This window comes from Chelonoidis abingdonii, chromosome 7, assembly GCF_003597395.2.
Source record: "Chelonoidis abingdonii isolate Lonesome George chromosome 7, CheloAbing_2.0, whole genome shotgun sequence".
NCBI classification, from domain to species: domain Eukaryota; kingdom Metazoa; phylum Chordata; order Testudines; family Testudinidae; genus Chelonoidis; species Chelonoidis abingdonii.
The window spans coordinates 53,809,733-53,827,924 of NC_133775.1; the positions used below are offsets into that span (position 1 = coordinate 53,809,733).

Sequence of the window (18,192 nt, forward strand, 5' to 3'; positions counted from 1 at the left end):
AAAAACATGCACACTTTTCCTCATTTTAAAAATGAAAAAAAAGTCATTGCCCTTCCCCCCATAGGTTACTAAAAAGAAACTGTCTTAGCACTTGACTGTCTTGACATTTAAGTAATACTCACTGAGGAATACATCCAGGACCAAGTCTGAAAAGAGATTTAGATTTTAATTGTGGGACAAATCCTGCAGATCCTTACTTACAGGAATAGATCTTATTCTTGTGAGTAAAGCAGCAAAAAGAGTCCTGTGGCACCTTATAGATGAATAGATGTATCGGAGCATAAGCTTTCACCCACGAAAGCACATGCTCCAATATGTCTGTTAGTCTACAAGGTGCCATAGGACTCTTTTACAGATCCAGACTAACACAGCTACACCTCTGATTCTTGTGAGTAAGGATTTGGAGAAGGCCCGCCTTGGCCTGCTAAACCCAGGGTTGTGAGTTCAATCCTTAAGGGGGCCACTTAGGGATCTGGAGCAAAAATCAGTACTTGGTCCTGCTAGTGAAGGCAGGGGGCTGGACTCAATGACCTTTCAGGGTCCCTTCCAGTTCCATGAGGTAGGTATATCTCCATATATTTTTAAAGACTGAAAACTGGCTACTTTGAGTGCACACCTGGTTAAGTCTGAATATTTGCCCTCGCACAGATGCACAGTATCCGTATGGGTTCTTTCATAAGTGTGTGCTTATCCATGGTAGGCTGAGATTTTCAGACCTACTTGAGAGGGATCAGACAGAACTGGGCTTCCAAAAACCCTAGGCAGCTTTGAAAGAGTCAGCTGTGCATCAGAAAGTAAAATTCTTGATAAAATCTTGAAATGACAAAAAAAATTAAGACAGCTTAAATGCACTGGTACTCTTCATAGATTCATAGACTCTAGGACTGGAAGGGACCTCGGGAGGTCATCGAGTCCAGTCTCCTGCCCTCATGGCAGGACCAAATACTGTCTAGACCATCCCTGATAGATATTTATCTAACCTACTCTTAAATATCTCCAGAGATGGAGATTCCACAACCTCCCTAGGCAATTTATTCCAGTGTTCTACCACTGGACAGTTTTCGAATTTTTCCTAAATGTCCAACCTAAATCTCCCTTTGCTGCAGTTTAAGTCCATTGCTTCTTGTTCTATTCATAGAGGCTAAGGTGAACAAGTTTCCTCCCTCCTCCTGATGACACCCTTTTAGATACGTGAAAACTGGTTATAAGTGTCCCTTCTTCAGTCTTCGTTTTTTCCAAACTAAATAAACCCAATTCTTTCAGATTTCTTTCATAGGTCTATGTTCTCAAGACCTTTAATCAATTCTTGGTGTGCTCTTCTCTGGACCCTCTCCAATTTCTCCACATCTTTCTTGAAAATAGCCGTGCCCCAGAACTGGGGACACAATTTACTCCAGTTGAGGGCCCTAACCAGCGCAGTAAGTAGAGCGGAAGAATGACTTCCTTGTGTCTTTGTTTAAACACACACTGTTAATGCATCCAGAAATCACCTTTGGCTTTTTTTTGCAACAAGTATCACACAATTTTGACTCATAATTTAGGCTTGTGGTCGAAAAAAAAACACTATTTGAACCCCTAGAATCTCTTTCTGCCATACTCCTTCCTAGCACAGTCTCTTCCCATTCTGTATGTGTGAAACTGGATTGTTTCCTTCCTAATGGAGGACTTTGCATTTGTCTTTTTGTTGAATTCATCGGTTTTTACCTCAGCCATTTCTCCAATTTCTAGTCATTTTTGAATTTTACCCTATCCTCCAAAGGCAGGGTTTGCACTCCTCTCCAGTTTGGTTTATAGTCCGCAAATAATTAATAAGCGTACTTTCATTGGCCAACATCTAAAATCATGTGATGAAGATATTGACAGAGCAGGTCCAAACAGACCCTGCGGACCCCATCTGTTTTACCTTTTTCAGCAGGATTAGAGTATACATTAATTTACTTTTCTACTGAGTTTAGGGTATCCGCAGTTACGCACCACCTGATATGTGATTAGCCCCATCTAATTTGTATTTGCTTAGCTTTATCGATAGAATATCTGCAAGACCGTATAAATGCCTTACTTAAAGTCTATGGGTATACAATCACGCTTCTCCCTTATCCATAAGATCGTTATCCTATCCAAAGAAAGCGATTTCAGATTGGTTTGACACGATTGATCTTTTACAATCATGCTGGCTATTCCTATCCCCTTACCACCTTCCAAGTGTTTGCAGATGATTTCTTTAATTACTTGCTCCATTATTTCCCTGGCCGAAGTTAACTACTGGTCTGTGTTTCCTGGGTTGTTTTTATTTCCTTTTTAGATGGGGCCTATATTGTCTTGGTCCAGTCTTTGAATTCCCCATCTCCCATGGACTTTCCAAAGATTAATAGTAGTGGCTCAGATACCTCCTCTATTAACCCTTGAGTTATTCTAGGATGCATTTCTAAGGCCCTGGTGCTTGCAGGCATCTAACTTTTACTTAAGTGTGATTTTTTAACTTTGCTCTTTTTTTATTTTATCTAAACCTACCCCCTTCCCATAAGCATTCACTATGTTAGACATTCCTTCAGACTTCTCAGTGAAGACTGAAACAAAGAAGTCATTAAGCATCTCTGCCATTTCCAAGTTTCCAGTTACTGCTTCTCCCTCCTCACTGAGCAGTGGGCCTACCCTGTCCTTGGTCTTCATCCATAAAGACCATATGGATTGGTCTTCAATCCATAAAAAGCAACATAGTGTGCTGTTTCAACCCTTCTTTCCTTTCCTGCTGTATTTTTAAAAGGAGGCAAATTAAATATAAAAACTTTATTAATACAACATTAAGTTGCAGTCAAAAATATAATAAATCAAGAACTGAAAAAAGTTGAGGTCCTAATAACAACATTTGCTTGGCTACATTGCACACGTCTGATGGGGTTTTTATTTCTGCTCTGTACTGCACATCTGCAAAGTGACATAAAAGGGTGCTGCAAGAACTTTAACTTTTACATTTCCTTTTATTTTTAACTGTGCAACCTTAACATTCCATAAATGATGTGTAATATTAAACAAAATATGGGAGAGAGAAAAAGGAAACACTGGGATTGTCTGTGAGAAATATCTAAAATGACCCAAAGAAGAGCACTGTGTAGCTCGAAAGCACGTCTCTTTCATCAGCATAAGTTGGTCCAATAAAAGGTATTACCTCATCCACTTTAGGAGAAATACCACAAACCTTCTTCAAAACAAAAATGTTTTCTTGATTAGTGCATATGAAATTAAAACTGCTCCAAGGTAGTACCCAATACACCAGCAATACAGCTCTCAAAATATCATGAGAAAAAAAACCCATAATATAGCCTTGTTTTTCTTAACACAGGAAGTACTAAACAGAACAGCTGATATCACAGCTTGGAAATAATTTAGGGGGAAAGTCTGGTCTCCGTGGATAAGAAACATAATAACTGTAAAAAAACATGTTTATCTTACTTTCTTTGTAGAATTTACAAAAGGCCTAGATTCTTCATGACAGTTTGTGGAACTAAACATTGAAAGCTGATCTGTTACTGCAGAAAGCTAATTTATTTCCAAATATTTTTCACCAATTACTTCTCCTTTCAGCTACGTGACTTGAACTATGTTCAAAAGGAAACTGCATCACAAAACTGAGAAGCAGGGACTAAAAAAAAAAACAGAGAATCTGTTTCTGAAGGAACAAAGGATTAAAACGAATCTAATTATTTTACAGGATATGTTAACAAACTTGTTCGAACTCCTAGTTTGGCCAAGTATGTATCAAGTCCCTAACCATCTCAGCCCCACTAACATTCCAAAGTTTTCTTCCTTCTCATTTCTTAATTAGTCTGCCTACTGGAGTTAAGTATTAACAATAATATTACTTTTTGGTGACAGCCTTCAAAACTACTCAAGATTGCCATGCAGCTGAGTTTAATCCAGAACAGCCTCTATTCCAATGCTCTTTTTAAGCATGCATCACTACAGTGCATAGAACCCTGTCACAGCTGGTGAAATCTCTCACCTTTGCTGTAACCTCAGAGAGGGCAAGTACATCCAGTAATGAGTTGTGGAGACCCTTAGAGAAGGACCCACCAGCTCAAGACTGAGAAACATTGGTGGGGAAGTGTGGAGGAAGCTAACACTGCCCTGCCTCTGCTATACTTCTCTTGTAGATACACAGAGGAACATACTCCTTCTCAGCATCTGGTCTCTTTCCTCATTTACATTCGATTAGGCCCAGCCTTCCTTAAAGTAGCTCTAAGAGTTGAACCCTTGTTATGGATAAAAACCAGTTTGGGCATCAATTTCAATGTTCATACTAGAGCAAGCTGTCAGAATGCTCACCGTAAACTCTGAGATCAATATCCCTTTGTTTCTCCCCAGCAGCATTCACTGCAACACAGATATACTTTCCTGTGTCACTGATCTGAGCACTAGTCAGTGCCAAGACACGACCCCCAGAGAGAACCTGTAAAAGAAAGGTTGAAAGGACACGTTCATTATACATTTCTTAGTTTCTCTAGTAATATACCGCAGTATAACAGAGTTAGAACCATTATCTTTCATTTTGAAGAGGCAAAAAAAATGCTCCTATTACATCTCCTTTCCCTTTCCCCTGTGTTTCTCCCAGTTCAGATCCTGCAAAGACTGAGGCACACGCTTAACTTTATGCAGGCCCCAACTGGGCTACTTGTATTCGTAAGTCTTTTCAGGGTCTGAGCTTTAGCCTCTCACTCTCGTCTTCGCATCTATTTTGCCTCCCTCTCTGCTTGGAACAATCTCCATTTTCTACCACATTCCCTCTCTCCCGTCTTTCAAATCTCTCCTTAAAATCTACTTCTTCCAGGAATCATCCTTTCTATCTTCTCTTCTCCAGCTCCCCAGACTGCTTTTTCCCCGACTATTATTTTGTGTCTTATCTTAGCTATCTCAATGGGAATCCTTCCTTAGCATATATTTGTAACTTGCAATTTTACTGTATGGTGCTATATACATTATTTTTATTAATAACAATGCTACTAGTTATTAGGGTGACCAGATGTTCCGATTTTATAGGGACAGTCCCAATTTTGGGGTCTTTTTCTTATATAGGTTCCTATTACCCCCCTGCCCCGTCCCGATTTTTCACATTTGTTGTTTGGTCACCCTACTAGTTATCATTATGGCATTGTATCCATGGTTAACATTTCCGTGAATTCCTTTAATGGACATTTTTGTTTGCATTTACTACTGCTGAAAAAGTGCTAGGTTGACAGCCTCTATTTATCCACAGAACAGGTTTTCATAGGCAGCTGCAGTGCAAACTTCCCCAAACTGCCTGACTATTGTGGCCCAGTCTTGACCTCAGTGAATCCCCTCACATTTTCAGCACAATTTAATTTTTTTTCACTCATTTCTTGGGATCGCTGAGAAGTGTCAATCTTAGCAGTATGAACTCCTGACTGAGAGCACCAAATAATTTCATGAAGGTCACAGTGAGCAATCTTCATGCCTATGGTTACTACCAACATAGGCTAGATTTGAACCAGTAACCTTGAGAGGAAAGACACAACATGCATCACGCAAAACCCTGTAAAAGTCCAGTTCCATTAAAATGAAGTAGTTGTAAGTACCCTTGTCAAGATACCAAAAAACCCACAAGTACCAAGGTTTGCATCAGTTACCTGGAGTCCATCAGAAAAGCTGGAAACAGGACTACCATCTTTCAGCCAAGTCAGAATGGGTGTAGGGATACCTCTAGCTTCACATTCCAACCTCACTAGATTATTAACTACCACTGCCACCATCTCATTCCTGCCAGAAATTGATGGGGGGACTGAAAAACAGAACAAACTTGAAATAGCTATGGAGGAATATAAATCAGAGCAAAATTAAATGGGCCACTTATTTTTGGAAAGAGTTTTTCTTCCTGCAACTGCAAGGCAGTACGTGGTTTGTCATTTGTTCACACTGTGCCAAAACCTGCTCTCTTTACCTACATAAGTAGTCAGATAGGTCAGTGGAACTACTCATGTGAGTAAGATGAGCAGGACTGGGCCCGTAGCCCAGAGGGCAGCCATGAAAACCAGAAATTATAACATAAAATCTGAAAATGTTCTCTCAAATGTTTACAATACTGCATTTAGACCTTGTGAAAGATCTTACCAGTGAGTATTAAAGCAAAAAATGTAATCTAAATCTAACAAAGCAAATGCATATGCAATATAGTAAATCAACCTTGTGAAACTGACATGAAAATTTACAGGGCCAGGTGCCTACAAAATCTACCTGCTCATTTTTTATATGATAATGGAAAACATCTTAACTACTCATCATAAATTACTTGCTTCAGGTAAGAGGCCGAGCAGAATTTTTGCAGGGCTGCATTTAAAGGGACACTTGCTTGAATTTTTAAATGAATTACTTTGGCCATCCTAGTGTTCCTTTCCTCTATGTTTGCTTTCCATAAACATTCAAGTGAATGAAATTTTATATTCTACAAATATTTGTATCAGTTCAATTCAAAGTCAAACGGATGAGTATTTGCAGAAACAGAATTTCAATGTGCATGTTGGAAATGTCTGACTCATCTAGTCAGGAGATTAGAACAGTATCATTTGACATATCTTACCAATTACAACCAAGCAACATAGCTTAAATATTCAGTATCTGTAATAACAATTTAATTTTTGCAGTGAAGCTTTCATGATTAACATAGAAAGAAGAAAATGTCATGATCTACTCACAGATGTTCTATGTATAGAAAAAGAGGGCATGTTAATCAGATAAAGCAGCAGAGAATCCTGTGGCACCTTATAGACTAACAGACGTTTTGGAGCATGAGCTTTCGTGGGTGAATACCCACTTCGTCAGATGAATTATTCATGGCAAACTAGTTGCTCAATTATATTAATGAGTGAACAATTACTGGTAAACCATGATGCAGACTATTCATTCTGCCTTATAAATAAGCTCTAGTAGAACCAGAAATTCTGGAAGATAAGCAGTTATATACACTTTGCCATAACAAGCATCCATTGTTCTTTGATAATTGCAAATGTTTTATAATGGTGAGAAACTACAAACATCTTCAGACAATGAAATCATATGAATATACTTTATTTGAATTCAAAAGATTTGGCACCTACAAATAGTTCTATAACTCCTTTCAATGTTAAGATTGGAGTATTGTTTTCTAAACAATGAGAACGCAATGAAAATTTATGCTGTAGCTACTGTAACCAAAATACTGTATTTACAACAGAATTTGAATAAAATGAGATATTAATGGGATGAGAAATATACTCATACACTACAGTGATGGGCATGACATAAGAATCAAGATAAGATAAAGATATGTTCATTAAACTCAATATAACTTCTCCTGTGTTCTGCCATGAATCCTTTAGAGTCCATTATCTCCTCATTGTCCATAACTTCCACTTTAAACTGAATGAAATACTGAGAAATAATTTACACATGATGACTGTACTTATGTAGGGTAAAAGAATAGTATTGTGATCTCATGCTTCACACTGTAAACTGATCACTGGGTAGGTAAGAATGGATTCTCTTCCCAGACCCATTAGGTACACACTGAACTGACTACGTGCATTAGGAACGGTTTCATCTTTCTTTGATACAATCAGTACTGGGTGACATGTTCTGATCTGGAATGGCAAACAAATCCTGTGGCTCTAATCTAGCTGGCTAACCCAAAGGGTATTAAACTGAACTTAAACTCCATCATCCATAAAAAGAAGCCCATGTGCTTAGGACTTATTTTTTAATTTTTAGCTTTGAATAGAAATAATGACCTTGGCACCAAACATTTCCTGGGAATTAATGACTGTGTGGGTTAATTGCCTTTGGCTGTGTTTTGGGCCATCATATTCTCTCAGATGGTCATTAATACCAAGGAAAAGCATTGCCCAAGGTCATTATTGGTTAATTAACATTAAAAGGAATTACATACTGTTTGTGCATCTCAGTGGAATAATACAGCCCTGACATCATTGTGCCAAATTCTGGCAGCAGATTAGCATGGAAGGCTCCCACAGAAATATGTTGTGTGTGCACAAATTCTGAAGGCAAAATTTGGCTTAGAGCTATGGACTAGCATGCAAGGCCCACTGAAATCAGTGAAAAATCTCCAACTGACTGAGGGATTTTGATCAGGTTTTTAATGACTATAAAGACTCACAGTTTCATTTAATTGTATAGAACCAAATACAATTTTCTCTAAAACCTCTGAACTATGAATCAGCTTCTGTTTTCTTTCTATAGTATAATTCATCTGTTGTAGAGTTCAAAATGATCAACAACAAACAATACCCCATTCCTTTTCAAACTGCTGAAGCAGCAACATTTAAGTCTGACAGATTTGGCTAAACTGCTCTCTCCTATCAGAATTGACAAACATCTTCAACTGAGCTTTCCCATGTCAATGCTCTAAGGCACGGGTAGGCAACCTATGGCACACGTGCCAAAGGCGGCACGCAAGCTGATTTTCAGTAGCACTCACACTGCCTGGGTCCTGGTCACTGGTCCGGGGGGCTCTGCATTTTAATTTAATTTTAAATGAAGCTTCTTCAACATTTTAAAAACCTTATTTACTTTACATAAAACATTAGTTTAGTTATGTATTATAGACTTATAGAAAGACCTTCTAAAAACGTTAAAATGTATGACAGGCACACAAAACCTTAAATTAGAGTGAATAAATGAAGACTCGGCACGCCACTTCTGAAAGGTTGCCAAGCCTTGCTCTAAGGAAAGAAATGTGGCTTTCGTATTCTCCACAACTCTTCTCAGAAAATAATTAGTGATAGGAAGGAGCATATTAAGTATGTGTAATAAAACTGGAAAAGAGCAGGCAAAATGCACATAGATGATTTTCCTTAAGCTGTTTTTATGACATGCAATACCTACCATGAACCTGCAGGTTGTAAAAGAGTTCAGCTGTTCCTGCTGTATTGACAGCCACACATTTATAAATGCCAGTGTCAGAGATCTGGGCACTGTCAAGCTGAACAATTTGCCCCCTGTTTAAGAACGTGACACTTGCAGCACTCGTGAGTGGATGACTGTCTTTGTACCATGTGATAGCTGCAATGTGAAATAAGAGAGAGGGAAAAATTACTGACTGTACCCTTATAACTGGTAGTAACAAAGCTAGCTCGAAGCAACAGTAGAAAGATACTTTCCAAATTATCTTAAAACTTTCAGCCTCTGTTCAAATGCTGGTTAAACGTTTCTAAAAGCTAACTAAAAATAAATCAATATTTAAACTACAGTAATAAAAAAGTTATCACAATAGTAGTGATAACTACTAATTTTGTAAAGTACTGCATACACCTATGGCATTCAGTAACAAAAACAACAACTATAATTTTATATGCATATAGATACTTCCATGCCAAAGCAATTTATCATTTAATAAACTGTTATATTAAACATGTATATAGAGGCCACTTCATCTACTACTAAACTGAAACACAACTGTTTAAAAATACACTGCACATGACAACACTTCAAGGCAGAAAATCGCAAATACTATATTAAACTGAAACTCATGTGGAAGCTTACAGAGGCAGAATACAGTAATCCTAACTGGAATTTGACTAGGGTGGTGGAATTAGTGTTTGGGGATTATAACAGACCATAACTGTTGAGGACCTTTACTTTGCATCTCCTTCACAAGATGGCCCTTCCATCAGCTCAGTTCTCACTAACACCTTGCTGGGACACTGGTTCCATGCTTACTCAGATGAAAGCTTTACCTATTGAATCACTCTTACAATACCTAAATTTTCTATGAAGGTCTCCCATCCAAGAAATACATTGGCCTGACTCTGATTAACTTGTGAGAACTGCATGCTGATCACAACACAAGGTAGTGTGACTGTACGCAAACACCCAATCTTTTTCAGTCATGTCAAACAAGGAAATTTGTTGGTGTTGCTTTTCAAGGCCATACCTTGCCATCATTTAGCACAAAGAATTCTCATGGAACTGAACAGGAGTTTGGGATTAAGAATTATGATGAGAAATGGTCAAGTAGCATTCTAGCACAATAGTGCAGCAATTAAACATTTTTTGTATTTCAAGGACCTTTGATGCTCCTTCACAATGTTATACAGAGTTGAAAACCCAGCAGAGTGATTGGTCAAAATGCTCTGCCTTTTACTCCATGAAAAAGGGAGTGAGCTTTTCCTTGGTGCTTCTATTCCCTAATCTAAATAATGATATACTAGATTATTCATTGTTGTTGTTTTTTTTGAGGGTGGGAGGATTGTTTGTGTTTTGTTGTTAATTTGTTTTAGGTTTTTTTGGGGGGTGGGGTTAAGTTGATCCAAGTGGAATTTTTGCTCTGCGCTGAAAATTCATTATTTAGACAGTTTGTAACACATGGCACTATATCATAAGTAGAAGAGCTGGCAGAATTCTATGAATTTAACCATTTTAAAAAATAATCATCGTTAGGTTTTAAGAAACAGTGCTGAGGAAAAATGAGTGTATGCCAAGAAGGCGTACAATGCTACCCTTTGGAACTGTTGATATCTTACATCTAACTTTCTGCAGGTGTAAATGACTACACAAGGATGACAGGCACTGGAAAATCAGATCTAAAAGGTACAAAGTTCAGTTTGGATGATCATTTGAACTTTAGTCAAATCTTGTTTCTAGAAACTAGGCTATAAACTAAATAAAAATAAGCCCTCTTGCAGAATTTCAGTTTTCCCTGAGTTTAACTGGGCAGCAAATGCTACAAGAACAACCTCTCTCACATTATTGTAGTTCTTTCACTTCCTGGCACAAGCAGGAAGTTCTCAGAAATACAGATTACAGAAAGGAAAACAATGCACACTTCTCAAGCCTTAAAAGGGGTTCAAAGTGGGAAAGAATCCAAACCAAAATACTGGATCTAAAAACATTCAAACAATGAGATGTTTGAAATCCAGCTTCTTGAGCCTGTCTTTCAGGTCTGTTTCAGCTCAAGTTTTAGGTAAAGATTATTTTATCTGAAGGGATTCATCTGTCCTAGTTATGGGCCAAATATTGAGGTCCTTACTCAGACAAATTCCCATTGGAGTCAATGAGTGTTTGGCTAAGAAAAATAATGAGGAAGGATTTAGCACCATAAGAATAAATATGAATTAAATTATGACAAAAGGCCAAATTTTCAAAGGCCGGCATTGGAGGTACAGTTCCAAAAACATGTGCATAACCTACCACCATCTCAGCAGGCCAATCAGGAAACAAACTTTAAGGTTTTCCACATACACTAGGGGCCAGATGCAAAGTCCACTGAAGAGTATGGAAAAACCCAGTGGATTACAGTGGGTTTTTGGATGGTGTCCTCAGTGTTGGCCCATTTTTGCAGGCACACTCATTACAATGGATTTTGTAAATTTGATCCACACTATGCAGTATTAACCTCATAAGATTAGGTGAGTGGATTTGTTTTTGTCTATTTTTTCACAAAAGCATGTAGTGTACAATAACATCTGTTAACATTGTTACTGACTGTGGACATGGCCAGTGGTAGAGTTATGAGAGGACAATTTATCCACGTTTCTCATTCATTTGAATGGGAAACACTGGGGATCACTGAATTTTACTTTAATTTTAAATTTCATCTATTGTACATCACTCAAATTTATTAGAGTTTCCCATTAGATATACACGGTACTATTGATTTCACTAGTTTAAATATTAGAGATTTATGTTCACATTAAGAATTTCAATTATCATAAGCCTTTAAAAATGGATAACCTGTTAGCAGACTCGTTTTAACACATGTACCTGGCAAAGGATTCCCAGATGCTTTGCACTCAAGGTGGATTGGGTTATTCACCACCACTGTTTCATTTAACATCTTCCCTGCATGCTCCAGACTGGGTGGTTCTGAAAAAAGACAGAAAAATTATGGTTTAATTCATTTAGCCACACAGTGGCAGAACATCTCTGCACAAAGCACTTTATATACTGAAATACTGTGCTTATTTACTGCTGAATGTCTGAGGAATATCCGACACCTCCTTTTTGTAGGCTCTCCCCAGATGAGTTCCCATCTGCAGTTGGACCATTCACTAGTTGTACAGGATCTTCAGCACTGACAGGAATAAAAGCTTCTTTTGCCAGTAAAGTAGGTGGATTTGACTCAAGATACACACAGCTTGAGTGGGGTAGGAAGGGACCAGTTTTGAAAAGTCTCTTTTCTAACATGTCAAGCTTTTTAATCATACTCGGTTTACTTTTAAAATGGCTACATTGAACTGAGTAAGGCAGAGAGCTTTAATAAGGCAAGGCACTTTACTTTGCCTAGCCCACCTATGTTCTAGAAAGTGGCAGACACACAAGGCAGTGACACACAGCACTCTTACAGGAAGAGTAGAGGAAAAAGACAAACTAGTGTGAGTCAGTCTCAGGACAAAAGCAGCTGGATACATCAAATATGGTTTTAGGAATACAGGAGGATCAAGGTTGCTCTTTCCAACCCTGATGCAGGTAGATGCTGCAATCTCCCATTTAATTTAATTGTTGTGTTAACTTCCATATTCACAAATCAAACAGATACAATAGAAATCACAGAAAAACCACCATATCCACTTCTTTGCCCCAGAGGGGTTCCAATCCAACTCCCACTGAAGTCACTAGAAAGACACCATATGACTCCAGTGGATGTTGGCTCCAGGCCTGGCCAGTAGTTTTTAAGCTCTGAGGTTCATATACTTAAAGCGTGGTCAAACATTCATCAACCTTACATGCAAATAGCTCCTGAACTTTCCTTACTCCCTTCTGTATTGGTTCATCTGGAAATTAAAAATCCCTTCCAGAAGTTTGAAAGAATACAGGATCCTAACATATGAGAGAAAATGTTTCTGAAGAAGCTTGCAAAGAATGCTTGTTCTCACAAGATTTGGGTCCAATCAGTAATGCCAATAATGGTGCCTTGTTTCTGGGTCAGGAACACAGAGTATACCTCCTAATGTCTTGGAAGCTTCTCTCAACTCAGCTGTAGTGTATAAAAGAGGATGACACACTGAGTTTATTGGAGAGAGGTGCTCATTCCTGTGACATTTGGTATCAGATGAAGCAAAGGCCCTGTTTCCCCCTGAACTTCTTGGAGAGACAGTAATGAGTTCAGACAAAAGCAGAGTGACCAGAAAAGGAGGAAAATGGAGTGACACATCTCTGCAGATAATGCAAGTGTGGAAGCTAACACAGCCTTCCTGAATGTGCTCAAAATAGAATAAGTGAATGGACAGTTAGAAACTAAAAAGTGGCAATTTTAAGGCAGCTTTTTTTAACGAGAGGCTGAAACATCATTACCATGCACATGAAGACGAATGTGCTGCTGGGCTTCTCCTGCAGCATTTGTTGCTACGCAGGTGTATCTACCAGCATCTTCCAGGAGGGCCTTGGCAATTTGCAGAATGTGGCCTGAAGACTCCAGCTGCCCCAAAACAGAAAGCAGAGGATAGTTTTGCGCTATGACTCCAGACACAGCCACTGAGATGAATGACAAGATACAAATTTACACTATATACAACGTCTCTTCCTCTTTTCAGACTGGGGTTTACATTCATACAGGAGGCCTAATCTTGATGGTTAGAGAGGCCCTGGGCCACAAGGCTATGATGGCTCATTAGCTGATACAGCTGTGAAGAGACCTGGATGGCAAAGGACAGGCAAACACTGTGAAGCAGTGGCTGCAGGCAGAGAAGGCTGCTACTGCATAGGACTGCTGGCAGGATGCCAGAAGCCATTCCAGTCTAGCATAGATCAAAGCAGCTTCAAGTCCAATTGCTGGAGAGCACTGAGGTGCCAAGGAGTTACGAGCTGAGGCATGGATTTGCACCAGATAAAACCTCCTCTGGGAGAGCCACACAAACCTCTCCAATGTGAAAGGCGTCTCCCATCACAGAACCCCACAGTCCAAGGAGAGTAGAAGATTTAGGTGCCAAATTGACACAGAGGTGGTGCTCAGAGAGAAATTTACATCATCCTGCTTCCCAGTCAGCAAATGGGTGGTGCTGCACCCAGTAGCTATCCCCATTGGAAAGATGACCACCTCTAGAGAACTAGGTACAGCTGAGGGGTGTGGATACTGTATCTACAAACTAGACTTCTGGCAAACACAGCATATGGATTTCTAAAGGGAGTCACACAACAGAACGCTGCAAGTCAAATCCCAAATTCCTTACTCAGACGAAACTCCTATCGACTTCTAGGGTGGATCTTTAGCATCTTCATAGCATCACGTGAGAAATAAAAAAGGAGAGGAAAACTAATGGGGGTGTGTGTTAGCACTTCAGTGTAACTATCTTTCACATTTTGGATGCCACAAAAGCATTCCGCTTACTCGGATATTTCCTCTGGCTGTGTTTACAGGCTGGCCATCTTTTAACCACATAATGGAAGGACTGGGAATACCATTGGCTACACATTGCAATGTCATGGGTTTGTATACTACCACAGCTCTCTCAGAAGGGCCAGTGGATTTGATTGTTGGAGGAACTGCAAGACACAACACAAACAAAGATAAATCACTATTTGAAAGTATTAGTGTGCAACCTACAGAATCTCTCAAATGCAAATGGTTTTGATTATTACGATTCTGCTCACTGTTGTCTCCAATTTATCACCACATTTCTACAGATTTTACAGTTCTGTATAAAACTACAATACCTTCTTGCTAATGAAGGTATGCAACATCATTTTAATATAAAGTCAGTCTGCTGCTCCTTTCCTCCCTTGTGTAACATACCATGCACAGTAATATCCAATTCCTTTTCATGGTCTCCTGCCTTGTTTGTTGCCACACACTTATAGCGGCCTGTGTCCAACACTTCAGCCCGGGAGATGAGAAGTTTGCGTCCATTTAATAAGATCTTATATCCATCTCCCTCTTCAATTGGCTGGCCATCTTTCAACCACCTAGCGTGAAAAAAGCAAAAACTTAAGAGCTTATTTTTTTTAAAGTGGGTGACAGTCCAGAGACATGTTTCTGTTGACTAGAAATAGAAAGTCATAATACAACTAGATCTATTTTTCAAGGAAGCCTGGAGATATTACATAGATTTCTGCTTCTTTGGGGCTCCCAGAGATAAGTGAGGGCTTGAAGCGAACTATCAGGAAACAGAGAAGCAGACACCAGAGAAGGGGAAAGGAAGGAGGCAGGCACTGGGGGAGGCTGCAGAAAGGACAGCTGTCACCAAAGAAGAGGGAAGGGGACTGAAGTGAAAGATTTCATGAAAGAGGGACCATAGTTACCAGAGGAGAGGGAAAGGGTCATTAATAGAGTTCTGGCACTTCTTTTTAATCCAGAGTGGTCTCTAAAATATTTACTTTGGTATAACCAACAAGACTACTTTAAAAAAAAGGGGGGGAGGGGCAAAATTGTGACCTAATGAAGTCAGAGTTTTGCCATTGGCTTCAGTGAGGCCAGGATTTCACTCACTGTATTTTAGTCTATGATCAAATGGTATGGTCAGTGCATAACAATTACTTCCAAGCCCATTTAAGCAAGTGGTGGAATTTATAACTGACACACCAACCCCCTTACGTGATAGTCGGTGGAGGGGTTCCTGTTGCCGGACAATCCAGCTCCAGAGGGCTATGAAGGATCACAATGTAGTTTGAAGGTTCCTCTCCCCCTGCCACAAGTGGTGGGACTGTAAAGTGATAAAAACACACCAGAAGAAACATTTAAACATCCGAAAAAGTGTCAAAAACAACTACATATTGTAAAATATATATCTTAGCACCCGCCGCATACTGGGACAGGGTATTAAATTGGATTCAATGTACAGAGTCGTACCCTTGCAATGAAGGGCACCAAACAGATGGTGTCCTCTGTCCTATCATTTTTATTGCTCTTGTATGGTACTTTATCTAGGGCCAGATTCCCCCTACTCCCTCTATGCATGGAGAAAGGAAATTAAGTGCCTTCCCCACCCCCCTTTCACACGGCTCATCTGATCTTTGGCAATCATGGCACTCCAAGGGAGTGGGAAGTTGGGGGGGAGGCAGGGCCTTCTGTCCCCACCTCGTTCACAGACCAGCAAAGCCATTCAGGGGACAGTAAGCTGGGCACACTTCATCTGCAAGCCTGTGGCCACCAGTACTCCCCTGTGGTGGTGTGTCTCAATGCACATCTGTGCCTACAAGGCATAATAAAGACCTCAAAGAATAGTAGGACCTACAATACAAGAAGCCTTACTATGCTGGAAGTTGCTATTTCATGACTAGCATTTGCATGACTCATATATAGAGATGGGCCAACGACGCAGTGTTCAGATCTACATTGGCTTGAAGGTTTCAATGGAAAGAGAGAAACATTTTCCAAAGGAAAGTTTAGGATTTGCATAATGTAGCCAAAAATTTACAGGCAGCCTAAAAATTGAAGAACCCCATTGATATTATTTTATTTATTTATTTATTTTGCACCTGTGATTTTTCTCTTGTCCCTGATCTTAAGGCACATTTGGAAGACATCTGTGTGTCCTTCCAAGCGACGTTTACAATCTCCCTCATGAAAACTGTCCCTGAAGTAGTCTGAAAGCAGCCGTCCACGGGCCTATCAAACTTGGCAGAGAAAATGTGCAATGGTTGGGCTTAATGTTACCCTTGACCCATTGAAGTGCAGTTTTGTGACACCAGCAAAAATAAATACAGGTTTAATTTGGTTGAAAGTTCTGTGAATAAATTGTTCTGCTACTCACATACCTAAGATTTCAACATCATATTTGATTTCTTTTTCTCCTGCTATGCTGGTGGCCACACATATGTACTGGCCACGATCGGCCTCTACAGCATTCAAGATCTCCAGTTTCTTCCCACCAGACACAATGTGGAGGTTATCACTTGCTTTCACAGGCACTCCATCTTTTAACCAGGTAAGGAGAGGAGGGGGGTTGCCAGCAGCTTTACACTCCAATGTCAGTGAATTGCCAGCAACCACCTGCTTGTTCTGGACTGTGTCAGAGCCACCCTCAATAACCGGAGGAACTAGAGAAGGGGAAAAAAGATATATTGCAAGTGATTAACTTTGCAGCCAGAAAATGTATTAACAGCTAATGGGTCAGTTCCTCCCAACCTCCTCTAGCTCTACCTAATTTTATATTATCTATTATTTCATGTGAGAAATCTTTTATCAGAAGAGGTTAAGACAAAGTAGTTATAAAGAACAGTTAATTTAATAGACAAATGCTGTAGCTGATTGTTCACCACTTTATTAAAAGAGATGATGAGGTTTTGAGATGGAAGAATAGAGACTAAGAGTCTTAAGTCAGATGGGACACTGGCAGACCAGATGCCAGCTCATGCCAAGCTCCCAGGCCTCACTGAACACTAATAAATACATAGCTGGCAACCAGTCTGACAAACCTGTGTGTTAGTAAAGTTAAAACAGTTATTTTAGTTATAAGAATGTGTTTTGACTTTATGGAATGCTTGTAGGATGCTGCATGTATGAACCCTACTTATAATATTTGTATCCAGTGTTATAAGGTAATGTCTAAATGTTTCCTCTGTAAGTATAAAAATGTTTGCTAAGGGTATGTCTACAGTGGCAGAGGTACATCGCCAGGAGTTACATTGCCACTCAGAGACTGCTGAAGGGAAACCATTGTTGCGTGTTCACACTGTCAGCTGCCTGCACAACAGCATGTTCACACTTGTGGCTCTTGCAGCGGTCTTTGGAGCGGTGAACTCTGGGCAGCTATCCCACAGAGCCTCGCTTCCTCTTCTCCCACTAAGAGTTGTGGGAAGGCATTGCGGGGCATCCTGGGTCCTGTTCCACCTAGCCACTGAGTACATTAATCAAAAGGGGTATTTCTCTATGGTTCTCCAGGCGCTTGTGGATCACCATGGGCATTTCATGGACATTAACGCAGGCTTGTTCGGAAAGATGCATGACGCACACATTTTTTGGAACACTAGCCTATTCAGGAAGCTGCAAGCAGGGACTTTCTTCCCGGACCAGAAGATCACCGTAGGGGAAGTTGAAATGCCCACTGTGATCCTGGGAGACCCTGCCTACCCCTTAACGCCATGGCTTAGGAAGCCATACATGGGGAATTGTGACAGCAGCAAGGAGTGGTTCAACAACAGGCTGAGCAAGTGCAGAATGACTGTTGAGTGTGCTTTTGGCTGTTTCAAAGCCCACTGGACCTGGCTGATGACAATGTTCCTATGCTTATAGCTGCATGCTGTATACTCCAT

General features: G+C 39.9%; 1 protein-coding gene across 1 annotated transcript in view; it reads right to left on the reverse strand.

Moving 5' to 3' along the window:
- Positions 1-18,192, reverse strand: part of HMCN1 (hemicentin 1) — a 342,169-nt gene that overhangs the window by 117,557 nt on the left and 206,420 nt on the right. Inside the window, exons 32-40 of the mRNA XM_032783448.2 lie at positions 16,696-16,977; positions 15,533-15,641; positions 14,735-14,904; positions 14,330-14,484; positions 13,297-13,420; positions 11,767-11,868; positions 8,890-9,066; positions 5,643-5,794; positions 4,324-4,447 (exon numbers count right to left, since the gene is read on the reverse strand). Coding sequence (XP_032639339.1) covers positions 4,324-4,447; positions 5,643-5,794; positions 8,890-9,066; positions 11,767-11,868; positions 13,297-13,420; positions 14,330-14,484; positions 14,735-14,904; positions 15,533-15,641; positions 16,696-16,977 — 1,395 coding nt within the window. The remainder of the gene's footprint in view (positions 1-4,323; positions 4,448-5,642; positions 5,795-8,889; positions 9,067-11,766; positions 11,869-13,296; positions 13,421-14,329; positions 14,485-14,734; positions 14,905-15,532; positions 15,642-16,695; positions 16,978-18,192) is intronic.